This window comes from Selaginella moellendorffii, unplaced genomic scaffold (genome assembly GCF_000143415.4).
Source record: "Selaginella moellendorffii unplaced genomic scaffold, v1.0 SELMOscaffold_12, whole genome shotgun sequence".
NCBI classification, from domain to species: domain Eukaryota; kingdom Viridiplantae; phylum Streptophyta; class Lycopodiopsida; order Selaginellales; family Selaginellaceae; genus Selaginella; species Selaginella moellendorffii.
Window position 1 is genome coordinate 2,451,805 of NW_003314273.1, and position 26,708 is coordinate 2,478,512.

At 45.0% G+C, this 26,708-nt stretch overlaps 6 protein-coding genes, 2 long non-coding RNA genes and 1 pseudogene across 11 annotated transcripts; 3 read left to right on the forward strand and 6 right to left on the reverse strand.

Moving 5' to 3' along the window:
• Window positions 1-1,385: 1,385 nt before the first annotated feature.
• LOC9646669 (protein DETOXIFICATION 46, chloroplastic) lies at window positions 1,386-4,053 on the reverse strand. Its single transcript, XM_024674529.1, has 14 exons — window positions 3,402-4,053; window positions 3,253-3,347; window positions 3,086-3,194; window positions 2,981-3,033; window positions 2,871-2,926; window positions 2,659-2,797; window positions 2,454-2,591; window positions 2,337-2,405; window positions 2,173-2,277; window positions 1,986-2,114; window positions 1,854-1,931; window positions 1,725-1,796; window positions 1,609-1,671; window positions 1,386-1,542 (listed from the first exon to the last, which is right to left on the reverse strand). Exons 1-14 carry the CDS (start codon window positions 3,895-3,897, stop codon window positions 1,480-1,482), a joined length of 1,665 nt encoding a protein of 554 aa, XP_024530297.1. The 5' UTR covers window positions 3,898-4,053; the 3' UTR covers window positions 1,386-1,479.
• Window positions 4,054-10,437: 6,384 nt separating this feature from the next.
• On the reverse strand, window positions 10,438-12,091 carry LOC9646670 (sugar transport protein 13). Its single transcript, XM_002969567.2, has 4 exons — window positions 12,013-12,091; window positions 11,623-11,948; window positions 10,928-11,551; window positions 10,438-10,873 (listed from the first exon to the last, which is right to left on the reverse strand). Exons 1-4 carry the CDS (start codon window positions 12,038-12,040, stop codon window positions 10,466-10,468), a joined length of 1,386 nt encoding a protein of 461 aa, XP_002969613.2. The 5' UTR covers window positions 12,041-12,091; the 3' UTR covers window positions 10,438-10,465.
• Window positions 12,092-12,314: 223 nt separating this feature from the next.
• On the forward strand, window positions 12,315-13,654 carry LOC9646671. 3 transcript variants are annotated; one of them, XM_024674334.1, is made up of 6 exons: window positions 12,315-12,474; window positions 12,541-12,611; window positions 12,674-12,705; window positions 12,759-13,193; window positions 13,270-13,360; window positions 13,419-13,654. In XM_024674334.1, exons 1-6 carry the CDS (start codon window positions 12,342-12,344, stop codon window positions 13,503-13,505), a joined length of 849 nt encoding a protein of 282 aa, XP_024530102.1. In that variant the 5' UTR covers window positions 12,315-12,341; the 3' UTR covers window positions 13,506-13,654. The 3 variants fall into 3 exon arrangements, with proteins under 3 accessions (XP_024530102.1, XP_024530103.1, XP_002969392.1); XM_024674335.1 differs by having other exon boundaries at window positions 13,275-13,360; XM_002969346.2 differs by having other exon boundaries at window positions 12,544-12,611.
• Window positions 13,655-14,279: 625 nt separating this feature from the next.
• On the reverse strand, window positions 14,280-16,158 carry LOC9660033 (AT-hook motif nuclear-localized protein 16). Its single transcript, XM_024674535.1, has 2 exons — window positions 15,919-16,158; window positions 14,280-15,834 (listed from the first exon to the last, which is right to left on the reverse strand). The coding sequence occupies exon 2, from the start codon at window positions 15,666-15,668 to the stop codon at window positions 14,793-14,795; it is 876 nt and encodes a 291-aa protein (XP_024530303.1). The 5' UTR covers window positions 15,669-15,834; window positions 15,919-16,158; the 3' UTR covers window positions 14,280-14,792.
• A 49-nt stretch (window positions 16,159-16,207) lies between these two features.
• Window positions 16,208-17,915, forward strand: LOC112346155. Its single transcript, XR_002992313.1, has 5 exons — window positions 16,208-16,738; window positions 16,795-16,874; window positions 16,986-17,121; window positions 17,430-17,709; window positions 17,774-17,915. It is a non-coding gene; the product is annotated as an uncharacterized LOC112346155 (long non-coding RNA).
• Window positions 17,916-19,812: 1,897 nt separating this feature from the next.
• Window positions 19,813-21,466, reverse strand: LOC9646672 (serine--glyoxylate aminotransferase). Its single transcript, XM_002969569.2, has 5 exons — window positions 21,236-21,466; window positions 20,861-21,145; window positions 20,419-20,785; window positions 20,138-20,348; window positions 19,813-20,078 (listed from the first exon to the last, which is right to left on the reverse strand). Exons 1-5 carry the CDS (start codon window positions 21,438-21,440, stop codon window positions 19,941-19,943), a joined length of 1,206 nt encoding a protein of 401 aa, XP_002969615.1. The 5' UTR covers window positions 21,441-21,466; the 3' UTR covers window positions 19,813-19,940.
• Window positions 21,467-21,752: 286 nt separating this feature from the next.
• On the reverse strand, window positions 21,753-23,690 carry LOC9646673. The gene is made up of 8 exons (XM_002969570.3): window positions 23,540-23,690; window positions 23,327-23,466; window positions 23,120-23,244; window positions 22,875-23,063; window positions 22,750-22,801; window positions 22,578-22,702; window positions 21,989-22,513; window positions 21,753-21,944 (listed from the first exon to the last, which is right to left on the reverse strand). The coding sequence occupies exons 1-6, from the start codon at window positions 23,688-23,690 to the stop codon at window positions 22,592-22,594; spliced, it is 768 nt and encodes a 255-aa protein (XP_002969616.2). The 3' UTR covers window positions 21,753-21,944; window positions 21,989-22,513; window positions 22,578-22,591.
• A 140-nt stretch (window positions 23,691-23,830) lies between these two features.
• Window positions 23,831-26,296, forward strand: LOC9646674 (annotated as a pseudogene). The gene is made up of 5 exons (XR_002992311.1): window positions 23,831-24,931; window positions 25,082-25,371; window positions 25,436-25,523; window positions 25,600-25,704; window positions 25,762-26,296. The product of XR_002992311.1 is annotated as a neo-calmodulin (transcript).
• On the reverse strand, window positions 26,163-26,583 carry LOC112346154. The gene is made up of 3 exons (XR_002992312.1): window positions 26,417-26,583; window positions 26,325-26,369; window positions 26,163-26,264 (listed from the first exon to the last, which is right to left on the reverse strand). It is a non-coding gene; the product is annotated as an uncharacterized LOC112346154 (long non-coding RNA).
• Window positions 26,584-26,708: the final 125 nt, after the last annotated feature.

A 26,708-nucleotide genomic window follows, 5' to 3' on the forward strand; every position in this document is an offset into this window, starting at 1 on the left:
AATCCGGACCACTCGCTCTTGTATATAAGCTAGGGTTTTTGGGCTAATTGATATGCACATTTATGTATTCCCTTTCCATATTCCAAGCACTCACAACTTGTAATATATATAAAAACTAATACTCCAAAAAACTGAAAAATAAATTTAAATATAGATAATCACAATGAATAAATATTGATCTTTTATTTGTAAGAACCACTATATATATTACTATTAACTAAAGTACTTCACAACAAAATAAACAAGATAAATATTATAAATTTAAGAAAAAACTTTAAAGATAAAAAGTTTTACATTTATAAAACAAATTAATTATAAATTTATAATATATTTTTTATTTTGTTTTATTTTATTTTAAAATAAATTAAAAATATCTATTAAACTATTTTTTTATTATATATTAGCATAAGGAAAACAACTTTACATAATAAGTCATTTATATTTCATCTATCTTATAAATTTCTTGATGAAGTATTTTAAGCTGAAGATAAATATTTTTATAATTATTATATTTTTATTATTTTTTAGTTGTAATTCTATTGAAATTTTTATTATTAATAGAATAGGCTACTCAATTTATCCATCTTGTGCATCAAAAGATGATAATATAAACCCAGGTAATTTAAATGATAGACAAAGATTTTCATTCAAGTTTGCAACAAGATGGATTGGTCGAACTCAATTTTGGTGTGATTTTAAAATTAATAATGGACCTTATAAAGAAAATTTAAGAAGTTTCTCTGTTTATGTTCAAAATAGTAATAGTGAATATGAAGAATCTGAATATATAGAGTATTATATATTTGGATATGGAATTTTTGAAACTCATAAACATTATGGAAGAGAATGGTCTATACCTAAGAAGAGATTTAATTTAGAATTTTCATAATTTATTTATTTCTATATACTATTTCACTAGTTTAGATGTGTTAAATTTTCTAATTTATTCTATTTTATATTTCTATTTTAGTAAATAGAAAATCTTAGTAAAAATATTGTTAACCAGTTCTGTATTATTATAGAGTTTATTAAATAATTTATCATATTTAAAAATTGGTATACAAATCTTGTCTTATAATCTCAATATCCTGATTTATGATTGAGTTTACATACACCTCTAGCACTTTGAGATATTATTGACAATGAACTAGACATGGCTACATATCTACTCATAAACCTCTCATTTTTGAGGCTGGCTAATCACACTGAGCAAAAAGATTAGCGTCCAAATAAGCATGAACTAGATATCTACTCATGCTCTAATTGACAACCTCTCATTTCATAATGTTTATATGGATGGTGCTAACATACTAAGGTTCAGAGCATAATGAGCACACGAAAGCAAAAGGATTAGTGAGGCCGTCCAATGTTCTATTATCAAGCAATTGTAAAAAAAATTGTAATCTTACATTCACAAGAATTTATAGTGGTTTTGAAAGTACCTACAAACTTAATCCAGTGTATCTTACAATAACTTACTTAAATGTTGTTTAGGATGTTCTTGGATGAAGTCAGACGCGAAAATGACGCAATAAATCGGCTCTAAAACAAAACAAACGAGAAAGACAAAGTGAAGCTCTGCAGCATATCAAAAGTGTCGGAAGTTACCATTTGAAACAAGACCATGGTCCACCAGCAGCTGCTTAGGCCGAAGCCAAGCTTGTGAAATACCTGTTCATGCAAATGTGTATGATTCTTAAACCAGGTGATGTTTGCTTTCTTACCAGCATAAGTACAGTTCCACACACAAAAGCAAATGCCATGTTAAGCCCCAGAAAATTCAAATCCCCGCTAGCCTGTGAATGCCAACGTTATTTAAACCCGATAGTTATCTCAGTACATGCAAATTATACCAGAAGCGTCCCTTCGAGAGCGAGGGCTGGCGGAGTCAGCGCTATGCTGAAAAAGAACGGTGTGACGACGGTGTGCATCTGCGGCGCAGCAGAGTATCATATCAGTTCCATAGCATGATAATCATCGCCCACCTTTTCTATGATTGCGGAATCATTTGTAAAGAGCTGCGGAAGGAAGACTGGAATCGAAATGCCTACAACCGCTGAAGCTACTCCTAGAACCACGCCGCTGACGAGGAGCTTTTGTAGCAGCCTTCGTGCCTGCAAAGGATGGAGGAAAAGTTACGTCAAGAACACAAACGAGATGCATGAGACTTGCCTGTTTCTGTTGGCCACCACAAAGCAGTCCGGGCATGAAAGACTGTGCAGTCTGAGCCAGGGGTTCTCCCCAGACCGAAAACAATGAAAATACCCCAACCATAACCTGTCAGACATCTAAGTCAAGCGAAAATGAGTAACCAGGAAAAAGATGTTGTGATCGACCTGATGAGCAGCTAGAGTCACCGCGCCTAGTGAAGTTGCAAAAAATGTGATACTTGTGTAAAAAGCCACCTACAGGATATAATGTTAATGCTTTGGAGCTCACTGTGTCACATTTACCTTGGACAACATCGTCAAAAGGACCGGACCCGTTATTTTGATCATTTGAGCGAGGTCTTCCATGCGAGGGACTTTGATCGCCAGGGGATCATAGCCCTTGTCTTTCAGTGACTTTAGCGTCAGGAACCCTCCAACATACTGCAAGCACAAAGTATCAGAACAAGCTTTCAAAGTATATCATCAAGTGCTAGATAAGTTTGCGAACCTGCGCTAGCATTGTCGCCCAGGCCGCACCAGCAATACCGTATCCAAGAAATGTGCACAGCAGGACGTCTCCTACAGCGTTGATGAGGCTTACGACTGCTAGCACTTTGAGAGGGCTTACCGAGTCCTGCATCCCCAAGCTAAGGAAAAGAAGAAGAAGAAGAACCTTAAAACGTTTGCATGGCTGATAAGAATGATCAAGAGTGTACATACCTTGCACCTTGCCCAACCATCGTAACCAGCACTGCCGGCCAAGCGAAAGCTCTAATCTGAAACATTGCTCAAGCCATAATTTCAGAACATAAACCTTTTGCGGATCTTACATCAACGTAGCACGCGGCCGCAGGAATAACCGCAGTGTTTCCCCCAACAAACGCTGCAAGAACACCGATTTTGCTATCGTCTTAAGAACACCTCGAGAGACGTACCATGAAGCATCGTTCTGGACGAAAGCTTGATCACAGTGAACATCACCACGCCACAGGAAACCGCAACGAACAGAAACCTCGCTAGATGGTTTGCTGCCTCCGTTTCGTCCTGGGATGGCGAATTCACGCCGAAGATAATGCTCATCAAGGAACACTTCCGTGAATACCTTTTTCGCAAGCGATATTGCCACAAGATTTGAGATGGCAACTGACAAGAACAGGAAACAATAGCCCAGCCCATCACAAACCACCGTTCCAGGTCCTGGAAAACGAGAGACCATATATGAAACAAGTATATGGTTTGAACTTTACGTACCAAGAGCGGCCAGTTCTATGGAACTCGTGATGCCGACCACGCTCGTATCTATCAGACTCATAATCGGACCAGATAGCCATATCCCCAGAGCTGGACCTGCAAATGCGAAGATCTGGCGCATTTCCTCGACCAGATTCGTGCTATCATCGTCTTGAAGGAAAGCCGGTGCTTCAGGTGCGTTGTCTTCGAGAATAGTAGCAGTGCTCGCAACCTTGAGCAGTCCTTCTGTTGCTTCGATGGCGTTGTCTCCAGAAACGTAATACTTGACAGGATCATTGCTCGCCGGAGGCAAATCCCTCTCTGCTAAATCCCTCTCTTGGAATTCGGCAGTGGTGGCATTCTCCGGCTCGAGACAGCGCCACCGCTGCTTACCTCTCACTCTGAGCAGAGCAATGCGATTGAGGCCACAACGCCGCGATCGCCCAGCTGCAAATCTGTGCAAATGGGATGCGAATTCCGCCCTAGCGGTCCAGAGACGCAATGGGGCACACTCCATAGCTATCGAATGGCTCTAGCGATAGAACAAAGAAAAAAAATCACTGAAAAGCTGTGATCCGAGCTGAGATTCACTGAAACCACTGTGAGCGCTCTTTACCCTCGTCCAAGCTGACAAGGAATTGCCACTCGATCAGACAAATGTGTGAAAGACGTACCGCCATTGAAACTCAATCCCGGATAAGGCACGTGTACAAATACGTGGCATGCGTATCTATACACACACACAAAGTGTAAGTTGGTTAGAAAAAACAAGGAGAGACTCGTTTCTCTTGAGCTTTCTATTGAGAAATTCTTTTACAGGGCGAGAGTCGCGCTCTTGGGACAAGAATTCTATCATCACCGTGTATCACATGCAAATAAATATGCAAGAAAAAACACAGAAACATCGATATGACAGACGAGCAAAACAATGCATTGAGTATAGTTGTTCAGCGACACAATCTCAGAATCATCAACATGGAAAATCCTGTAACCATCTGCAAGAAAACTTATTTTTCTCTGAGATCTCGATTGGTTGCTAGAGAGTAGACAAGAAGCGCGCACGTTGAGAAGCGACTTTTCCTATGTGGAGGTGGACGACGTCTATCCCCGAGTCAGAACCGGGGGTCTTCGTAACAAAATCTTTCACGGTTTAAAGAGTTGAAAGCAAAAATCGAAGAGCATGAGATAGTACCTCTTGATTCGGAAGCTTTTGTCGAACTTCGCGAGGTGATGATGATGTGCCCGAAGCTGATGAACCTGGACCCGAACAGCAGCCAAGTCACTCACGGTCTTCATCGAGTCGCGCAAGTTGATCTGCGCTGACGATGGAAAAGATACATAATTGGATCGGAAGTATAGCCTCAAGGCCATAAGCGAGAAGCAACGGTGTAAAGCCAGTAGGTAGTTTCTCAGTCGTCAAGAAAGTCGGCCATGCGCGCGGATTATCCTGAACTAGCTTCTAAAATCGACTTAAGAGATTTGCTAGGAACCTCCGTTTGCCTTGAGGCCAATATGCACTCGATTTGAAGTGTGATATCCCCAGCTTTGTAGTCAGATCCGCTACAACTGCTCCCAAGAAATGGGATCCTCGATCCGAAAGATGGAACACCAAAACGACAACAAATGTTATTGTAAAGAAAATTTACCTTGGTTTGCTGGTCGGCACAAGATCTAGCCTCCGCCCATTTTGTGATGCTATCAGTCACCCCAATAATATAAGCATGACGATTAAAAGCCGCCCCGAATAGCCCAAACTCCAGCGCGTAAAGGGATCCTCCGGCTCAATATGGTGCAGAGGAAGCTTATCTAAGTTTTTTTCTTGTGGACGAGATGTTATATCGGCGTCATGAAGATACTGCGTTGCGTTGGTGAGGAGGAGGCTGCACAGATCCTAGCCGCAGCACACAACAGTGGAGGTCTTTCGCAGCGATGAACACGAGCAAGATAATTCTGTGAGCTGGATATGGCCTACGTTGTACAGACAGGCTCTGCAGCATTGCCACTCTTGTCCACGGTTTCAAGCAGTCGTGTCCAATGATATCCTGTATCGCCTCGGAGAATTTTAAGCAAATCCTCATACCAAGGACATTAAACTAGGAAGACTGGACTGGTGGTTGCTGAGCCGCAAGCTGATCATTCGGCGCACATAGTGATACTATGAACGTGGGATCCACGTTCTTGTTCTTGTTGGTCAACAACTTGGAGTTGAAGGATCCAGTGTGCGTGTTAGCCCTGTAGTACTGGTCTACTCAGCAGATAAGAAAGCCGGAATGTGAAGCCGGAATCTTCGATCTCAAGTAATGGTGAAGCTTTTGAAAAGCAAAAGCGATGGCCATGCACTAACGACCAAATCGAAATTTCGCCAGCTCCGGCTCTCAAGATTTCGACCAGTAATATAAAGAGCCGACAGTGCTATCGAGGAGGAGGCACGTGAAGTACCTTGACATAAAGCGATATTGATGATCTCCTGATGTACAACCACAAAGAGGTGGAATTGTTGAGTGAAATCTAGTGGCTGAAGCGCAATAGAAGAGCATCGTTCATATGCTTGTTGACACATAAAGAGAGCAGAAGATCGTAAAAGATTATAAAGCAACTTGGGAATATTAAGGGGAAATGGAGCATAGTAAAGTTGCTCAATCTTGGGCTTATATATCTCAATTCCATGAGCACTAACAAGGTGTCCCACTAGTTCCGTCAGAAACAAAAAACTTGGTGGAGTTGACTGATACGAATATCATGAGAACTCCCAGTCACAAGATCATCCATATGAGTCGTGGAATGTGAATACCATAAGACGTTGAAAAGATGCAGGAGCGTTCATAAAATCTTCAAGGTGTCTGGAAAACGGCCTTCAGTTGATCTGGATTTGATTGTAGCCTGAGTAAAGGAACATCATGAATATCCAGAATAAATAGAATAGTCACGAATAGTCGCAAATGCGTATGTTGCCATTAGCTTTACGTATTGGAACAATGGAAGATACTTAGTCAGCCACCTCCATAGGACAGATAAAAATAAATTGAAGGAGTTACAATTCTTGCTTGACAAGCGGCTCCAACATGGGATTGATCTTGCAAGCTGGTTGTTGAACCAGGACATGCCTTAGATGTAGAATAACGCTGGGATCCACACCTTTCAAGTCGTGATAGTACATCCAAGAACTCTCGAAAAAGAGACTCCAGTGAGCTTTGTTTGTCAGTCGTAAGTGCGTTTCCAATATAGAGCGGCTTGGAGACTGTGATATCCGAGTTGTAATAACTCAGGATGAATTCAAGAGCTCAGAGAGATGACTATTCAAAACTTTGTAAACAACCACAAACTTGACAGGCCCACAGCTATCAGTCTGATCGTATATGTAAATTGGATATGCTGGATAACAAAGATGGTGGTGCAATATTCAACTTTGTTAGAAGGTTCCTTCCCCAACAAATGATAATGAGAATATAACTTATCCAGAGGAAAATAATAAAACTTCTGATAGTAGAAGAACAGGAGAAGAAAGTGAACCGAATCCACAATGTCAATTCCAATAATTCTAGTGGATATGCCTAAAATATACTTGGATTAGATTTATATTTATAGTTTATAAATATGTTTATATTTTATAAACTTTCCTAAACACTTCCTAATTTAAATTAATTTTTTGTTTATAAATTATAAATATTTTATAATTATTGATCAATTGGATTTATAAATAATAATAAATAAGAAGTAAATCAAGTGTTTTATTTTTCCTTGCTAAAAAATCATCATTCTATAAAGTTAAATTTCAGGCCATAAAACTCTCCTCGCTTGTATTCCCGTGATTTCCATCGGGAAATCATCCAGCTTAGCATGGGAGCCGTGCGATTGTTCTTCTACCCTCCACAAACTTCCACTCATACTTTCCTTCCATCAGAATAAACACAAACGTGAATGTCAATTCCTGACTGTCATGTCCATCGTGTTTTTTTTCACGCTTCTCGCATTGTCTGCTATCAGAGAGATTCACACCATAGTGATCTACACAGGGTCAATGTCTATCCATGCATGAAGGATGGTGAAGGGGATAAGGAAGACAAAATCCACGTTGGTTGTCGATTCAGACGCAAAATTCTATTGCTTGAAGCTTGCGTGGAGATTTTCATCAAGTAAATTCATTTTCCATGTTTCCGTTCACAGATGCCTTGTAGCTGTGTGGGACTAGACAAAGTGGCTACCATGCTTCGCAGGAGAAATTTGTACAAAGACTTAAATCCTTCCAATTTTCCATTCTTCTTGTGGTGATTGAGCCGGACTAAGATCTTCTCACGGCCATGGCGGTGGTGCTCATGGTATGCTTGGATTCACGTGGTCTTGGGGCCCGTTGGTGTGGCTGGTCGCCAGCGAGATCTTCCCAGTCGAGGTTCGCTCCACCGGCCCAGAGCATGACCGTGTGTACCAATCTCTTTTCACTTTCGCCATGGTCCTTCCTCAAGTATAGAACTCTCATCCTTTTCACGGAACTCCTCGTCCCCATGACGCTCTTTGCTTCATTGCTTCCGCCCGAGACCAAAGGAATTCCAATCGAAGAGATGAGTGGGTTGTGGAAGAGGCATTCTGGAAGAAATTTGTATAGCAGAGAAAAAAAAGAACAGGATTGACTATGTCAAGCCCTTGACTAACATTTTGCAATTTTTGTTGACTCAAAACTCATTCATGTTTTCAGTTTGAGTTTTTTCAAGATCTCTAATGTACTTAAGAAAATTTGTAAATATAATTTTATTCACACACTATATTTTTGTAAGTAAAGTCTCGATATTTGTTCAACAGAATATAATACAATATATATCTAAACTTGAGTCAATGTTGTGGTTATAGATTACTATCTAAGTTGTTAAAACAAAAATCAATTCACATTTAGTATTTCTATGAGAAATCTGTGATTATGATCCTCTCTGTCGCTCGAGACATTAAAGCTTAAATACAATGTTTTGGTTTAGTCATAAAAACAATTTACAAATCCTAAACCACTAGTATTTCTATTGCAATTCTTTTAAGGAAACCCTTTTCATGCTTATTATTGAAAATTTACTATTAATAATTTATTTTTGAGAAAGTGAGGAAATACGAGTGTACTTTGGTGTTCAACACAAATCCATTTAAATTTTGTAATAAGCAAAACTGTTAATTATGTTTAAGAATATTCTTGGTATATTATCATTCTAGAGTGATGGGATCATGTTGTAATCATAAAAAGTTTTACATTTTAACATTTATACCAATAAAAAATTCCTAAAACTCTGTGAAGATTTATTTATGTGTGATTCAGATTGTGATTAATGATTGTGATTTTATGATTCATATTCCATTTATGATTCATATATGTGATTCAAATTGAACCAATATTTTGGCCATCTTTTCCAAGACAAGACCATGAGTGTTTGTCTTGTTTTCCAGCTTACCTTAATAAATATTCAAATTCTGCAAGAAAAATATATTAGTATAATTTTTTTATATATACAAATTCTGCAGAAAAATATAGTTATCTCACCTTAAGTAATAGTTTCTTCACCTTTTCAATCCAATGGTTTATGATTGTGATTTTCTGGTTCTTCTCTAATTCATTTGTAATTTTCTTTAAATATTATAAACTAATCTTAATATTCTAAAAACTAGACTAAGCTATCAAGCCTTTTTTATCCATCAATATAGCTTGTTGTTAACAGCAAGATAAACCAAGACTTATTGTAAAGGGTATTAAATTATTTATTCTAACAAAAAGCTCTTGACAGTAATTTAAAAGTATAGAGTAGATTATAATATAAATGTTAAAGTAGCATATATAAATTTTGTGAGTGCATGGAATATGAAAATAAAATACAGAAATATACATATTAATTAACCTGAAAACCTTAACTTATATATAGAAGCAAGTGGTCCAAATTAAAACTAATCCAATAGTTATCAAAATCTCAGTATACTAATATTAGTATTTGACATCATAACTGTACACTTGAACTTCAAATCATTCCCTTCTTTTAAAATGATGGAAGACAATCAAAGTTCTTTAATGGATGGGCAAGATCTGGAAGAATATCAGGAGGAAGTATTAGTTAATTTGTAAGTGGTGTTTGTTTTTCATAGCCACTGCATATGCACAATTTTTAGAGGATTAACTTGTTAGATGTTATATTAAAATTTATAAACTTATGGTTTAACTTGCCATAACACTTAATATGATCCCTTTCACTAAGCAAAAAACTCTTTAGACAAATCACAAAGCATAAGATTAGGAAACTAAATTAACACTAAATCATCACTTTGTATTCCATATATGGATAGTTATAATGCCATTGTTGTCCCATTTTTACATGACCTAAATTTTTAGTAGATTTTGTTTGGATCAGTAAAAAAATGTTTGGCAAATAATAATCCCAAAACCTAAGATCCGCAGCTTGTTGCAATTGCAAAAGTAAACTCAACTTTGTTAGTAATATAAAATCATAATAATATAATAGTTTATATGGTGAAATATCAACAGAACTTTACACCCCTATGACATACACATATTGAAGAAACAATAAATAATTATCCTAATCCAAATGCTAAAGTTTTATATACTTTATAATCATCCCTTTAAAGGTCCAAACTAGCTATTCAACCAGTTATATTAAACTCACACTATAGTATTTATTGGACTCATTATCAGACTACCACTGCAAATGAAAAGATCTAGCATATTTCCTCCACTAAACCTCTACTATCATCATTTTGGAGGAAGATTGGTGCGGCTATGCTAGCAGTACTCTCCCTTGAGCAGTCCTTTTGTTGCATTGTCTCCAGAAACATAACACTTCATAGGTTCTTGGAGAGAAGTCCTTCTCTTTGAATTCAGCAGTGTCTAGCTCGAGACAATGCAACCCATGCTCTCATTCTGACCAGAGCAATGCCATTGAAGGGGGATCACCCAACTGTAGAGTTCTAGGTGATTTTGATCACTGTTTGACCACTAAAAGATTTTAAACTTAACAGCCTCGAACTGAATCATATATTATGCCCATTGAATTCAGTCAAGGGATTGACTTAGTCAAAGTCAATACTGTTATTCTCTTTTTTCTCTCTTATACAAATCTCCTCCACAACCAGTGCCTCTTCCACAAGCCACTCATCTCTTCGATTGGAATCCCTTTGGTCTCGGGCAGCAGCAATGCGGCAAAGAGCGTCATGGCCACGAGGAATGCCGCGAAAAGGATGAAAATTCCATACTTGAGCACGCACAGCATGGAGAGGAAGGACTGCGCCATGGCGAAAGTGAACAAGAGATTGGTGCACACGGTGATGCTCTGGCCGGCGGAGCGAACCTCGAGTGGGAAGACCTCGCTGGCGACCAGCCACGCCAGAGGACCCCAAGACCATGCAAATCCAGAGATGAACAAGCACACCATGAGCACCACCGCCATGGCCTGCATTGGCGTGAGAAGATTCACCGAGTCTTTTAGTCCGAGGCCGAGAAGAATCGCAATCCCCACCTGCAAGAAGAATGGATCCATAAGAAAAACTGGATTTTGGAAACTTGAGCTTACTTGAGCGATGAAGAGCTGCACGCCAGCTTCGAGCAAGAGAATTTTGCGTCCGAATCTATCCACGACCACCATGGAGATGATGGTGCAAACTGCGTTGATCCCGCCGATGACCACCGTCGAAACCAGTGAGGCATTGCTGCCAAATCCTACAGTCTCGAACAGCACCGGCGAGTAGAACATGATAGCGTTGATTCCACCAGCTTGCTGGAAGAACTGGAGGCAGATCGCGCAGATGAGCGGCGGCAAGTTTTTCTTCCGGATGATGTCCCGGAACGGGTTCTTGATCAAGCTGGAAGCCACGCCAACTTCGACGAGATCGTTAAACTCTTCCTCCACTTGGTCGGTTCCCCGGATCTTCTCGAGCACTTGCTTCCCTTGAGTCAAGTAGCCGCGCTCGATCAGACTGTTTGGCGTTTCCGAGAGCACGAAGCTCCCGAGAGTGAGAAGAAGTGATGGGATCCCTCCCAGAGCAAAGGACAGCCTCCATCCCCACGGATATGCTGCCGTGAAGTAGTTTACCAAGTTGGCGATGAGGATCCCGGTCGTGATGTTTAGCTGGAAGAGAATGTTAAGTCCTCCACGCAAGTGTGGCGGCGCAACCTCTGAAAGATAGAGTGGAGTAGCCTGCGAAGAACAAACTCTCGATCGATCAGATCAGCCTTGGAGAGGAAATAAGATCGAAGGAAAACGCTCACCTGGTTTCCAAAACCAATTCCACAGCCAAGGAAGTCGCGACCGATGATGAGCATGGGAAGGCTTTGAGCTCCAGCATTGAGGACAGTCCCCACGAGATAGAAAATCCCAGCGATGAGCATCGTCGGCTTTCTCCCCAGGTTCCTCGTCGTGTAGGACGCCCCAAACGTGGAGATCAATCCCACAACATAGGTCGAGGACGTGAAAAGCTGAAGAAGCTGGTCATTGTACCGGCAGTAATTCCCGGATCCGCTGCTGCCTTTCGATGGATCGCGGCTGATCGACGGGAAGAACTTCGCCAGGAAAACTTTCATTGCCGACACACCGCCTGGAAATCGAGATCGACCGATCAGCCAAAGGAGATTTTAAGGATCTTGCGATCGATCACTCACCAGAGATGCCGATCACATAGCCAAACATGAGGCCGCTGCTGGCAGCGATGACGCAGGCGATCAAGACGCTGGATGTGAATTTCTTCTTCTCCCTCTTGATGAGCTGTTCTTCGCATCCTTCCAGCGTTCTTCCCTGGTCGTCCGCCATAACCAAAACCTCGATCAAAATAAACTTTTTTTCCAGCTTTATATTCCCGCTAAATGGATAACGCTTACTAAAAATATCCGGGCATATTTTCTGTGATCCGATTCTTGGAATATGCTGCCTTTTTCTTTTTTACTGGCAACGGCTTTCTAGGGTTTATGCTCGGGGTCGAGGATTTTGGAGCATGGCGGACGGGCCCTCTCGATCCGTGGTGATATTCGGCGATGGATTCCTGCCGCACGTCGCCGCGCAGCACTCGAATCTCCATTCTCTGGCATCCGATGGCTGCTGCGGGTTTCTGGCGCTTCGATCGCCGGGTAAGCGCTTGTGATTTTGCTTTCCCCTCCTCCTAGCATGTAGAAACAAGAAATTCTTGATTTCAGCAGCTGCTTCCGATGGAAATCGAAGCGCCGAGGCTTTGATCCAGCTGCTCGATCTCTACGATGCTTACAAGGTGGCATTTTCTTTATGGAGATTTTTTTTGTGTTCTTATGCCTTCTGTTCTACTCTAATCAGGAGGGCAAGGGCTTCCAGACTGTGTCTGAAAGGTAATAATCTTCGCAAAGGTGTCTATACTTTTTTTGTTGCTATCTTCTTTCAGATTTATGGGAATGAATGCAGCACTCGTGACGAATTCCGAGCAAGCCGTTGCTGTTGGCAGTAAAGCAGGATTCGTCGTTAGTCGTTTCCAAGACTTGCATGAAGGAATTGGTGCCGAAGATATGCCTTCTAAATTTCTAGGCATGGTTGGAGTTGGCGACTCCGCGGGAGGAAAGCCTTTCGACTTGCTTTTCCTACACTTGGTGGCTGACAACGATCTGGAAAAGTCGCCAGCAATTTCTACGGAGTGGATGGATTCTCTGGTTGGGAAACTGAAGAACGCTCCTGCAAAGAATCTCCTCCTGGTGCTTATTCTTGGGTACGGGAACGCTCTTTCTGAAGTGGAAATCCCCGAGCTCATCGATCAGCAGCTACGTCAGCTTCGTCCACGGCAAAGCTACTCAATCAAAGGCGGAAAACCTGTAGAGGACATAAGGTAATGTTTTTGTTCGTTTTGCTTTTTCTTTCTTTCTTTTTTAATCTTTCTAACGACAAAAACATGTTTCTGGCAGCAAAGATTGTTCTCTTCTAGCGGTTTTTCACCAAAAGGCAGTGACACGTAGAGACCACTGCACATGTCTTCAGCTCGGAGAGTTTCGCCAGGTACCGTGTGCCTGTTGCGTTTTATTAAGTGTTCTAACGGCGTGTTTTTTTATGTCAGAAATGCGGGAATCTCACAATTCTGGCAGACAGGTTCCTTCATGAGGTTGCTTTTAAGCTTTGGAAAGCACCAAAGTATGGTGCATAAGCCGTCGAGGCGAGGGGCTTTGTAAATGGCAACGGTGAGGTAATGTCTGCGTTACCGTTTGCCAAATATAAAGGAGCCGATTGCTTGTCAACGAACAATCACAGCTCCAGTTCTTAATTCTAATGACATGTACTCAGATCTTGTGGCAATGATTGTAAAGGTGAGGCTTGTTTCAAGACCCTTTTGACGACCTCTAGGACGATTGGGCGTTTATCTACAGAAGGGCCGACCCTGCAGAGCTCAGAGATTGCTTGCTGGACTTGTGCAGGAATTTTAGAAGGCTTGTTTGAAAAAACAGACCTCAACGAGCACGTTTGATTCAGGTACCAGTTGTTTTAAAAGAAATCCTCAGTCTGTTGTTTGTGCTGCGAAGGCCTTGCAGAGTGGAGGAAAGCATGCGGCCACACACACGTCTTGCAGCTTCCGGATATGATCGACGACAAGCCTAGTGAAGCTATTTTCTTTTCCGCTCTGCAACTTTGAATATGGGCGTAGTTATCATACTTTAGCTATGAATTTGAACAGGAAGCGCTTACTCCACACAGCCTTGAGATGAGACAAGCTGTCGACAGCTCTTGAGCACGCATGCACGGAAACGAAGCGATCGGGCATCAAGAATATCATTGTTGCAGGGCAGTAAACAAGTACAGCGGCCTGTCTGCGGTGCCTTTCTATCTCTCAAGCTCAACCAAGATGTTTCACCGGGGAGCCGATCGCGTTCCTTCGCTTTTTTATTCAGTTGGGAAGCCAGGTGAGGAAATTCCTCGCAATCCATTTTCTTTCAGTTTTTCCCTGGAACATGGGGGTTTTTAACATTTTTTTTGCAATTTTCATTTTCTATCGCAGGCAAGTCACGATGCTGCAAATTGGAGTGAAAGAGAAATTTAGAGGAAGAAGCTGCCGCTGGAAGAAGTTCAGTGACATAGTATCTGATGCTGACCAAAAGAGGGGAAAAGACACATCCGTATCTGATCCCGATCATCGGGTATCCAAGGTGACGTTGGATTGGACACACTGGGACGACAGTAACAACAACGCTAGACAGCCAAGAGCTCTCGATCGATTTGCCGGAAACGTCAGCACTGGAAGGGGTTATTTGAGAAAGCTTCCAAGCTGCTGGCTGGAACGCTAAAAGGAAAATGATGGCACAGGAGGGTGTGACACAGGAGAAGAATGAAAATCATGACGGGGTGGGGAGCAGTGATCAAAGTCTTCAGCTGGAGCAACCGATGAAACTGGGCGACCCGAGCAAGAGGAAGTTAAAACGAGGAAAGAAGAAGATATCTGTCAGAACGGCGGTCGGTTCCCGGCAGCGGCCCACGCGAGAACATCGGGAGGAAGCTGGCAATTGGCTAGAGGATTCTGAGCGAGGTTGAACAAGGCCATGCTGCATGGATCCGAGGTGACTCCGGAAGCCGCCGACACATTATTACTCGCAACCTGGTTGGGGTCCTCGTCCTCGAGCGGAAGTCGATCATAAGTCGCACCAACGAAAGAAGCGGCGATGACGAGCACTGGACTTGCAGCCATTAGAACTCCCACGACGCTGCCTCCCAGGACTTGACCGGGCTGCGATCCAGCCAAGGCCACAGTGAGTCCAGCCACGGCTACAGGCGCGGGAGGAGGCAGGAAGGCTCCGGACAGGGACAGTATCTCGAAGCGGCCATGGAAGGTGACGGTGGAACCGGGTGCTGCGAGCTGCCGCAGCGTGACATTGGCGACAGTACCGCTACCGCCCAGCACGCAGAGCCCGCGCTGCCTTCGTCTAGCAAATGCGGCTAGAGTCTCTCCAACGTCGCATCCGCCGGCAATCTCCAGGACGTGCGGACGCATGGCATTGCCGCTGTCGCGGGTGATGATGATGGGTGGCTTGGGCTTGTTCTTGGAGCCGGGTGGCCGGCCACGGGGCTTGCGGACAATCTCCCCGGCTCCCATCCCGCCGCTGCTACTGGTGGTGGCCGCCGTCTTCAAGTTCTTGTTGTTACCGCGGGACTTGTCGATGGTGGTGGGGGTGGTGATTCCTCCCGGACCTCCTCTTCCGGGGCCGCTGCTGTTACTGTTCTCTTCCTCGGAGGTGCCGGCCTGGGCCAATGGTAGCGGGCTTACAAACTGGTGGTGGTGGTGGTGATGCTGGTGGTGGTGACCGTGAAGGCCAGGATCCATGCTCTTACATGCCAGCAACCGGGTGCCGGGATGGAAATCTTGACTGGCTCCCTGTCGAGAGGGAATTACTGCTCATCTACTCGACCGACACTAGTGACTTCGGCGCTGGTAACAGGACCAGATCTGATCTGATCTCGGCCAATTCTTGCCTCCTGCTCAAGCGAAACTGCAGTACAGCGATCGAAGGTGAGAGAACTCTCGCAGAAATCTCTCATTTTCTTTTCTTATTCTTTCTAAAATGCTTGCTCACCCTCTTTCAGTTTCCCTGTTGGAAGATATCAATTTGGACGACGCGAGTCCGCTTGACGCACAGTGGTATTGGCCCGGCAGCGCTATTTTCTAAGCCCAGTGGAGCAACATGAGATGGGGAAAAATAAGCAACAAAGGCAGCCAGCAATCTCCCCGGCAAAGACACTGATGACGTCGATCGAGCAGGCTTAGTGACGAAGAGACATAGATAAAAGAGTAAGCAGCAGGAGCAGCAGCAGCAGCGGCAACAGCAGCACCAACAGCAGCATCAAGGGAATAGCCAGCAGCAGCACCAGCAGCGGCAGCACACAACAAGAAGCAGGAGAAGAAGTAGAAAAGAAAGGGAGCAAGGCAGACCCACCAAGGGAGAGGCAATCTGGAGCCAAAAAAATTGCGGACACAAGATTTGCGAGGCACCTCCCAGGGGATATTAAATTGGCAGAATAGAGCCGAGCTCGGGGCCGGGGCAAAAGAGCGATGCCACACACACTTATCTTAGCAGCGCTGGTGGTGCGAGACGACGAGCAGTGGTGATTGAGAAAACAAAGACGAAACAAAGGGAATGGGGGGTCGACGAAAATACTAAACAAGTGAGCTTATGGACTGGGAGGAGAGAGAGAGAGAGAGAGAGAGAGAAGAGGTGGCTTTAGACGACGATGACGATGATCTCTGCTGTGCTGCGGCTGCGCTGCTCACTCTTGGCCTTGGTGGTGGGGTTCTTAGTATGGGATAGGTGAAGTGGTGGGTGGACCAGGGACGGCGCATGGGGTCCCTCCAGTGATCCATTTACTACGCTCCCCCTCCCCGGCATCACACTGCGGGTACGTTCAATTTACAAAGAGCAGGAGTTCTTCGCGTTCTCACTTTATTTTTTCAGCTGGTCGTCCTCGAATCTCAACTTCGCGGGATCCAAAGTAGCTACAGTAGTGGCGAGCAAGCGGCCAAAACCACCAAAAGGTACGTGTAGACCTCTCTTGGCTATAGTAGTCTCTAGCGAACAACAGCGCTTCTCTCCTTGATCGAGCTCTTTGCTCTAAGAGTTTTTATCGTTTGTTTTGGCTGTGGCAGGAGGAGGTAAACAAGAGCTGGGAAATGTTGGACTGGATCTAACTAGTCGCGCAAAGCCCGGCTTTTACCGTCGTGCGCCACCAGTGTAATTACAGCCCGCTCGTGAATGGCCATCCCGAGGCCGCGGCAGGGTGAGGTAAGCCTTTGTTTACGTTTGGAAATGTTTGTTTTTGCGTGGTCTGCGTGGTTGTCTGTCTGTCTGCAAGTGCGTGAGGGTCCGTGCGAATGCCGATCGATGACGATGATCGCCATCGCCCTGTGACTTGTAGACGAGGGAGGCAAAGAGGTTTTTGTTTGCTTTCGCGTCTGTTTTGGTTCGCTCTAATCCAATCCGATCCACTGCAGGGCAGCCGCATTTTCTGCAGTTAGAAACATTGGTGCGTGCGTGGTCTTTGATATACTTCCATCAATTGACACAACTTGTGCGCTTTGTGATCTTTGCAGATCCTATGTTGTCACGCAAAAGAACTTACGCTCATCGCGTCGTCATCGTCGGCATTATTGAAGATTGACCAGTATATGATCCATTCGATTTGATCGCAACCGTGGCCGTTGGATCGCCCCCGCCCCAACGGCTGCCCGTGCCACGCGGGCTTCCCTCGCGAAATTCCAATCGTCTAGTTGTCGGCCGCCAGGGCGACATATACGGCAATCCCGAGGCTGGCGGTATTTACTGCCCAGGTAAATACATTGGCATCGTATGGGACCAATCATCATACGCATGGTATGGTATGGTGGTGTTATCTAGATTCAGAGAAAGAAATGATTAATTCTGGTTTTGTTTTCAGGTTGTTTGGAGTAACAAACTTGTTTCCCAAAAGAATGAAGAACCTACTTACTCACTCCTACCAAGTTTTAAATTCAATGATCAAAAGAGTGTGGCTTAACAAACAACTTCTTTTAAACGTCTCTAGCTGTGGATTTGGAAGTTCTTGCTGGTATACTAAATGTACATTATACACAAGAAACCAGAGTTCTTCCAAATCCACAAATGATAGAGCACATGGAAAAATCAAATTAGGAGTACAGAACAAAGACTATGGTTTGGATTAGCATTATATCATAGACAGGTGTGAAATTAATCCATGGTTTGCATTACATGCATGCACGTGCATCCATGTGCAGCCACGTTACATTCCTGGAGCGAAAAGATTATATAAATATGTACTTCTCTCCACATGCGCTCTATGTGGTCGTAGCGCTACGTATTTATATACCGTTTGAGCATCGCTCTCGATTCTTCCGAGATGCCCAATGAAATCTGGACGAGCTCTGGGCGATGGGACGGGCATCTTGACTCTCGGCTCTCCATTACCAATGGCGATGTTCAAGAAAACCGGGGCCTCCTTTGCGGTTTTTTCACAAGGTTTAAGAAAAAGGCGAGCGATCTTGCAACGAAAATCAAAGTGGTCACGACCTGTTGATCCACTTCTAGCACGCACTCATGCGTAAACTTCCCGAGATCATCGCTTGCGGATGAATTCATGTGTGACACGCCAAATGCAATGCAGTGTGGAGAAAAGAATCCCACCACCACTGTATGTGTGAGAGAGACATTATACCAAGTTGTGAATGAAAGATCTCTTTTTTCTCGTTTTTGGGACTCCTCCTTGTCCATGGATGGTTGTAGACCATGGTGTAATATTTTAATTAAGTGGATGGACGATGTGATACTTTGCTTGGTTGGATCGTGAATGAGAGAGAGAGAGATCTCCTCTCTGGCCGTCCAAAATCCCTAGCATATAGTGTTGTGTGCAAGCCTGGCCCCTAAACTCCCATGGAATCTCAGCCATTCACATCTTTGCAGCAAACCATGTGAAAGTGTCGGCCACCAACAATGCATCATCTCTTTTCATCTTGGGGCCTTTGAACCAGGCAGGGGCTCTACAGTAAAACACGCTTCTCATTGAAATAGTCTCTTAAGGAATACTAATGCTAACCAGGAACCAAAGTCAGTGATTTTGGTAGAAGTAGAAAAAAGTTTCATCCAAAAACTTGACAATGCTAACTACCAGATTTTTCTAAGAGATCGATCATATCATAAGTTTATACTTCCCCCCATAACTTGGGACACAGAAAAGAGCTGTGCTGCTGCTTGCTACCAGAAAAGTACACACATCTCAATTCCTGACAAAGCCAAAACCATTTTATAAAAGAAAAAATAGGTGCCCATTCCATTCTCTATTACATTTCTTACTAGTATAATGATCTTTCTCTCTGTACTTGCAACCTTATAATATTACAACCTCGGAGAGTTTTCTCGTTTCCCGTTCAAAAGGGAAAAATAGAAAAACCTTTCAAAAGCTTTCATTCATTCATTCATCCATCCAACCACAAAATAAAAACGCCAAAAAAGTAAACACAGGCTTGTCGTTCATGATTTCCTCGTTCTCGTCTCATCTAGTCTCATCTTTCTTTTCTCCTTCTTCTTCTTCTTCTCCTCCTCTGAAAGGTTCCTGCTCGCTGCAAAAGCCATGACTTACAGCAGCAGTGATTTCCAAATGGAAAAGAGAAAAAGAAAGTTTGCGAAGACTCACTTGGACGAGCGCGGACCACCGCAATTTCTCTCTCTCGTGTGCGTGCACAACATCACTCGCTGTCGTCTCATTCCCCTGTTGTCTTCCTCCCCAAAGAGCGAAGGCCTCGCCACACCTATTAAATCAATTCTCCCTTTTTTCGGTATTTGTCACTGAGCTGTCTGTAACTCGCCCAGTCCTGTAGTCCAGTCCCGGCCTTCTCTTTTTTCCACTGTCGTTCTTTTTTGCAGCGCCAGGCATTTCGTAGACCAGGAACTTGCTGGAAAAAAGAAATCATCCCCGCCCCCGTGAGGTGGTTTTCTTTTCTTTTCTTTTTTCTCGAAACGTACGTAGCCAGCCCCGCACGATGCTGTGATCTTCAGTAAGTAAAAGAGTGTCGCGTACCTCGTCGAGTTACGAGAAAGGATGCCGCTTTCTCTCAGAGCCTGGAAGGAATAAGTGGTGTGCTCTCTTGCAAGTATGCCTGCGCCGCAGCAACGCCGCTTCCCAGTTTTACCGGGAAGCCAACGTCCTTGAGTGCCATTTCTACTCCAGCCAGAGCAGAGATGAGTTGAAGCTGCGAGAGTGAATGATCCGCTTGAGGTCAGGAGGAAAGTGAGAGATGAAAAGACTTACTTCGTTTAAGAATCCCAAATGTCCGATGCGGAACACCTTTCCTGCCACCTTGTTCAGGCCGATTCCAATGCTCAAGTTGTATTTTCTCCAGGCTACACGAACCACGTCTGTGCTGTTCAAGTAGGATGGAACCACGACGGCAGTCACCGTATCACTGTACAGCTCTGGATCTTTGACGCAAAGCTCGAGGCCCCAAGCTTTCACAGCCAACCTGGTGGAAGCCAAAGAAACGCTCAGTATAATGCTAGACAGAGAGAAAAAAAAATCTCTTAGAACTATACCTGGTGGCATGAGCTAGCCTGTGGTGTCTCTTGATGACATTTTCCAGGCCTTCTTCAAATAGAAGATCGAGAGCTGCTCGGAGGCCGTAGAGCAACTGTATGGAAGGCGTGTATGGCCAGTAAGAGCCGAGCTCGTACGACTTGAGATAAGCTGACCAGTCGAAGAATCCCCGCGGAGAACGAGCAGACTTGGAGGCCTCGAGAGCTTTGGGACTGGCACAGAGGATACCGAGACCGGTTGGAAGACCGAGCGATTTTTGCGAGCCAGTCAGAGCAACATCGACTTTCCACTCGTCCATGCGAAACGCGAGTGCTCCAATCGACGAAACTCCGTCAACCAAAAGCAGAGCTGGATGCTGGTTTAAATCTGCTCCAAGACAAGAAGCAAGTAGAACAATTATCTTAGCCGTCTAAGAGAATCCCAGGAAAGCTTTGATCTTACCAAGTATGGCTCTCACAACTCCCAAGTTGATGTTAATACCGGTGGAAGTTTCGTTATGAACGACACACACCGCCTTGATCCGGTGCTCCTCGTCGGCTCTGAGCTTCGAATCGAGAACTCCCAAGTCGACTCCGCCTCCCCATTGGCACTGGACAGCGTCCACGTCGAAGTGGAGTTTCTGGAGCTGCTGGCTCCAGAGATGGCTAAACTGCCCAAACACGAAAGTGAGAACGCGATCTCCAGTAGAGAGAGTGTTCACAGCAGCGCATTCCCACCCTCCAGTCCCTGCCAGGAAGAAGAAGAAGAAGAAAATCCCAGAGTAAAAAAAAACTCTTAAGAAACTCCCAAAAACACTATTCTCTAGATTAAACATACCAGTTGTGGGGATAATGAAGGGAGTCCCAGATTGCGTGGAAAAGATGCGCGTGACGTCCGCAAGGAGCTGCCGTGAGAAGACCGGGAATGCTGGCGATCGATGATCCTCATTGCCGCGATTCAGTGCTTGCATCACCTTTTGCGGGATATTGGATGGCCCCGGCACGAAGAGATGATTCCGCCCTGGCGCCATGAAGTAGTCCATGGAGCAAATCCGCCGCCAAGGAAGAAAGCCCGCCGCTTTCGATCGATCGGCCGAATGAGGCGCTAGAACCCTAACTTTGCTACTTCGCCGAAATATGCTAGCATGCGCGATGAGCTAGCAATCGAATTAAACTAATTAAACAAGATCACATCTAATACGTCTCTCTCTCTCTCTCTCTCTCTCTCTCTCTCTCTCACACACACACACACACACACAGACACACACACACAAGTAGTTTTGGTATTTTTCCCATTCCCATAGAAAAAGATTGCGTAAAATCGATGCGCAGTGGCCTTTCCATGAACAGAATAATTCCTCGCTTATGTTCTTTCTTCTCAATCAATGTTATTCGCTGAATCATAGTACAAGTTCTCTTTGGAGATCAATCCTTCACGCAAAAGTAAAAAAGAAAACTTAGAAGTTTAGATCAAAAGAACCACGAAGCTTGACTTATTCTCGTCAAAGAAACTAGCGCATTGTCTTGTCCAACTCACTTTCCCGCACCTGGAGGATACTGTAAAGGAATATAAAACTAGCAAGAAATTTACCTTCGGACATATCAGCTTTGCGACAATGAGGAATCGTCCGGCGCAACGTACCATTCCAGTGGGAGGGGACCAATGGCTCAAAGAAATGGCTGGACTCCTGCTCAATCAGTCAAGGTGGAGAGTTTAGACGATGCAAATCCAACTACCAAGTGGTGGAGTGGCTCTACGCTGAAATTCGCAGGAGCGATCTCGGCAGTGGCACCAACACCAAAGTCGCGATTCGCAAGTGAGTGAAGGAGACACGGTCACATAATCGGGAACAGGGAGGCCTCGGAACATCTTCCCTCAGACTCGAAACATCAACCGGGGCGTGAAGCTCATCAATGACGCGGCAATGAAGAACACTGTGAAGGTGTGGTTCCGGTTTGAATATGGCAACGCGGCGAAGCCCTGTCGTCCCACAAAGTTTCTCTGCTTCGTCGAGCTTGGAAGCGGAGCCACCATCAACAATGACTTGACTAATGCTTGATATGAAAATCAGGTTTTCTTAAGTAGATATATTTGTATATAGCTTTGCTGGAGTGCCTGAAAAAGAGAAGAGAAAGAAAGAAAATAGATAAAAATGCATTCATGTATACAGATGAGTTACCAGAGTTTCCAATATCATTCTTTCTCCGTCGATGGAGCGGTAATGTTTGCTTTGAGCCACCTCGAAAGATTGGATAGAAACGGTGTATACGCAAAGTAGCAACATATGACCCAGGTAACAACACCCTGAAACATATTCACGTACTTGAAGGCTAGATGAGCACGACTGTTACCTCGTCAAAAATGAATATATTCGGATTCGAGTAGTGCCACAAATGAAACCACCTGTAGGTAGCAAAGCACGATTTCGTGAAGTAGCCAGCAAGACAAATTGAGTTTTTCTAACTGTTGAGCTTACTTGATGATGGGAATCTCCAAGGCAGGACACAACACACCAACAAGGCTCGCAAGAGCAAAGCCATGCACTGTGCCCTCAAATAAAGCCCAGTTGAGTTGAGCGCCGGCAAACAGTATATATGCTTCGATGTTGTAAGGCACATTTGCTCGGTACAATTGAGCGCTCAGCTCAAGATAGAAAACCAAATATCTGTAAACGAAAAAAACTCTAAACTTTAGAAAAAATTGCAAGAAATCTCGACTTACACAAAACACAGAGCTAGCTTCTCGAAACTTGGAGGTCGAATCGGCCTGTTCCTAGCGAATTGCTCGTCAAGTGCTAGATGCAACAATCCAACAACACCATAGAACGTCCCAAGAATTGGAAACACCTGTTAGTGGATTTAACCCAAGAAGAAGAAAAGCAATGCTTTTAGCGAGCAGGAGTTGTCCAGTAGCTCATGTCCTCCGTACCCAGAGATTGGTGCGAAGGGGCCCGATGTTGATTGCCCAATTGCCATAGACCTGGAGTTCAACGCTCGAATGAATGGCGTCTAGAAGAGGCCCGAGAATAAATCCCGCTCCAAACAGAGCGCCACCGATGACCCCCAAGCCTGCCAGAAACTGGGAACGCGACATCAAAAAGAGCTCCGTGACAGAGATTTTGGGAGATTTTCGAATAAATACCTCGATTGCTTGGAATCTTGTCGCTTCCTCCACTCGCATTGCACGCGGTGAGCCGGCTCCTGCCAAGCCGCGCTCGCTTGCTCGCGGCCGTGCGAGATATCCCTAGTACAAATCGAGGAGTCGCGCCATCGCAGCACAGCGCCACCGCCATCGCCCAAGAACCCTAGCTCCTTCCCGCTACAAACAAGAGCATATTCCTCAGCCCGAGCCCTAAAGTCATGCGCCACGTGGCGAATACGAGGGTTTTGATTGGCTGCATGGAGCCAAGAGGGTTGTGGCTCCAAGGGCCCGCCCTCTCTTTCCGAGGGCCTTCCTTTCTCTTCTCTAAGTTTCTCGCCATTCACCAGCATTTTGTGGAGCGATCGAAGCAGCGCGGCTATGGCGTCGCTTCTTCTCCACGATCTGGCCGGCGCCGCATTGATCTAGCGGACGGGGGCTATCGCTAAGTCTCTTTTGTCGGTAGAGGCGCGGGCCTTGTGGGATCACGAAGCCGCCGACGCGGAAGACGCAGTGAAGCTGCTGCCGATCGGTGGAAATCTCACCTCAAAAGCTTCGATCGAGCTTTCCGGCGAGGATCCGAGGTAAAAGAGAGGTAGATTTCTTGGATATTTCGGGCAGCGATAGCGGAATGCTGGCATCGCAAGGCGGCATGTGGTGAGATTTCCAGGCTAGCTATAGGCGCGCGCACGACGATGAAGCTCCCGAAATATTTGAGGAGGAAGAACGGATCTTCGTCAGCGTTTTCCAGCTCCAACGAGTCGAGATCATCCAAGTCGGCAATGGAGGGCGATCTCAAGGCCCCGCTCAGCAGATCCCAATCGGCCGAGATCTCCTCCGACTCCTCCTCCTCCTCCTCGGCTCACAGCAGCATGAACAAGCAGCAGCATCCCAGGCACATCCAGGAGCTCGAGCACGCCTTCCGCTACTTCGACGCCAACGGCGATGGCAAGATCTCGGTGGCGGAGCTCGGGGGAGTGCTCAAATCCCTGGGCGAGAACCCGAGCGAGGAGGACTTGAGAACGATGGTCCGGGAAGTTGACGCGGACGGGGATGGGTTCGTGGATTTCGACGAGTTTGTGCATCTCAACACGGAGATCTTGGGCGACGCGCTGGCCGCGAGCGTGGAGGAGCTCAAGGCCGCGTTCTACGTCTTCGACACGGACAAGAACGGCTACATTTCGGCGGAGGAGCTCTACAAGGTCATGTTTAACTTGGGGGAGAAGGGGGTGACAATGGAGGATTGCAACCGGATGATTGGGGGAGTCGACTCGGATGGCGATGGGTTTGTGAACTTCGAGGAGTTCCAAAGGATGATGTTGAGCAGCAGCAGCAGCAGCGCTGCTCCCTCCACCGCATGATAGCGACGAAGCTTTTTTTCTTCTCCGCGCCAAGGTGAGAGCTCTCAAACCAAAATTCTCCCTTTTTCTTGTTGTTTTGTGCTTGTTTGTTTGCTTGTTGTTTCCGTTTTTTTTCCGTTTTCGTGCGCGCTCTAATCACGATTTCTACAGAAAGTGGCTAACTTATTCCTCCGCTTTTCTGTAGGCCTAGCTCATCTATCAAGCCATGATCACAAAACTTTGAAGCTCCTTCCTCCCAAATCTTGGGGAACCTTTTAAGATCTCTTTAAACTTTGGCTCATCTCATCTCCTTTTTCCTTGAACCCTGCCTTTTTCTTCGCAGTCTTCTCAGTAATTTATAATGCAAGAAGCTCCCATGATCGATAATGGGGGAGTTTTAAAGCTTGTTTGTGGACGGTGTTTATTATAGGTGTTGGCCCGCGTAGCCCCGAGTGTGGCCGGACAACTGTGATTGACAAACAATTGTCCTAGCAGGTACAAATCCTATCCTTTTCTTTCTACATTTTTTTTCCTTAAAAACTCTTTGCTTGTGCTGTAGGTGCGCAAAGAGCGCTGATTTGTGACGAAAGCGAGTAACTTACTAGGTAAGCTTAAAGCTGCTGCTGCTGCTGCGCGATTTCCAAAAGGTGACCGAAGAGATGTCATGGCATCTCTGTGACTTTTTTTCTTTTTTTTTTTCTAACGAAAATGCGTCTTTCCCAGGGAAAAAACTTGATGGGCGCTGGTTGCGCATTCATCACTGCCGCGTTTTTGACCAGTGCCGGCCTTGGAAGAAGCGTGACAAAAACGGGTGCTGCGAAGAGGAAGGTAGGTTTGGAGTTACTTCACACACACCTGACTGACTCTTTCTCATTTGGCTGAAAGGAAAGCGTGCCCGACTGACACGACGAGACGACTGTGGCGCAATCTTTTCTCTCCTCTTTTTCGCGGCAAGCACCAAAGCGGCGGTGGTCCAGTGAGAAGTTGGGAGTTCATTCTCGTTTTTTTGTTTTCGATGGAAACTCTCGGCGCAGATCTGGACGGAAACATTGATATTGGGCTCCAAGAGCGCGACAATTGCTCTGCGGCCTGGCCTGGCCTGGCCTGGCCTACACCGGACTGGAGAAAAAATCTGGCTTTCCAGTACGACAAGCTTGCCGTCCTTCGTGCTGCTTCGCGGAGCGCCAAAGTCAGAGCTACAATTTCTATCCATGGCTCGCCCCGCCGCGAGGAAAAAGACGTGCGCCTGAGGCGGGCGCTCACGCGACTTCGAAGTTTCCAGCGGGGGCCAAATAGATTTTTATTCTTCCTTTTCTTCTCTTTTCATCACCGACTTGCGAGAAAACGCGCTGCTGCTAAAACTCGTTCTTTTACTCGGCTTACTCGGCCTGCCGCGAAGAACAGAAGAACTCACTTTTCATCCAAGCATGGAAATTGGGAGAATTTACCTCTTTCTTAAGAGATTGCTCCGCCCTAAACAATGCGGCCCTTGCCTGCGCGAGAATTATCAATCTAGCAGCTGAAAATTTCATGCCCTAACCTCGCGATCTTCTTTCATTTGCTGCTCCGGCCTGACCCAGAAGAAGTACACGGTGATCGCAGCTATAGACCAAGCTGCGACATTGGCGCGGCCGCGAACGCCACCTAAAAGATTGCCGAGGATTGCAGACACCGGCGTCCTCGGCATTGCAAGAACCCTAAAATTTGAGAAACCCTAAATTTGAAGAACCCTAAAATTTGAAGAGCACTAAAGATCAAGACCGTTGATCAGTGGATATTCCTTCTTCACGGTGAGCACGTGCCGGGCATATCCTACGCGTATATCGGCTCGA

Bases quoted from the DNA above. Each gene is read 5' to 3' on its own strand.
- LOC9646669 (XM_024674529.1), bottom strand. From the start codon at position 3,897: ATGGAGTGTGCCCCATTGCGTCTCTGGACCGCTAGGGCGGAATTCGCA. The intron at 3,348-3,401 runs GTACGTAAAGTT...CTCGTTTTCCAG, and splicing joins CATAGAACTGGCCGCTCTTG to GACCTGGAACGGTGGTTTGT. The intron at 1,543-1,608 runs GTAACTTCCGAC...GTTTTGTTTTAG, and splicing joins CCATGGTCTTGTTTCAAATG to AGCCGATTTATTGCGTCATT.
- LOC9646673 (XM_002969570.3), bottom strand. From the start codon at position 23,690: ATGGCGGTGGCGCTGTGCTGCGATGGCGCGACTCCTCGATTTGTACTA. The intron at 22,802-22,874 runs GTAAGCTCAACA...TGCTACCTACAG, and splicing joins TTGGAGATTCCCATCATCAA to GTGGTTTCATTTGTGGCACT. The intron at 22,703-22,749 runs GTAACAGTCGTG...AATATGTTTCAG, and splicing joins ATATATTCATTTTTGACGAG to GGTGTTGTTACCTGGGTCAT.
- LOC9660033 (XM_024674535.1), bottom strand. From the start codon at position 15,668: ATGGATCCTGGCCTTCACGGTCACCACCACCAGCATCACCACCACCAC.
- LOC9646670 (XM_002969567.2), bottom strand. From the start codon at position 12,040: ATGTTTGGCTATGTGATCGGCATCTCTG. The intron at 11,949-12,012 runs GTGAGTGATCGA...CTCGATTTCCAG, and splicing joins CTATGTGATCGGCATCTCTG to GCGGTGTGTCGGCAATGAAA. The intron at 11,552-11,622 runs GTGAGCGTTTTC...TGTTCTTCGCAG, and splicing joins GAATTGGTTTTGGAAACCAG to GCTACTCCACTCTATCTTTC.
- LOC9646672 (XM_002969569.2), bottom strand. From the start codon at position 21,440: ATGGACTACTTCATGGCGCCAGGGCGGAATCATCTCTTCGTGCCGGGG. The intron at 20,786-20,860 runs GTAAGATCAAAG...GTCTTGGAGCAG, and splicing joins AGTTGTGAGAGCCATACTTG to ATTTAAACCAGCATCCAGCT. The intron at 20,349-20,418 runs GTATAGTTCTAA...GGCTTCCACCAG, and splicing joins AGGCTAGCTCATGCCACCAG to GTTGGCTGTGAAAGCTTGGG.
- LOC9646671 (XM_024674334.1), top strand. From the start codon at position 12,342: ATGGCGGACGGGCCCTCTCGATCCGTGGTGATATTCGGCGATGGATTC. The intron at 12,475-12,540 runs GTAAGCGCTTGT...TCTTGATTTCAG, and splicing joins TCTGGCGCTTCGATCGCCGG to CAGCTGCTTCCGATGGAAAT. The intron at 12,706-12,758 runs GTAATAATCTTC...ATCTTCTTTCAG, and splicing joins TTCCAGACTGTGTCTGAAAG to ATTTATGGGAATGAATGCAG.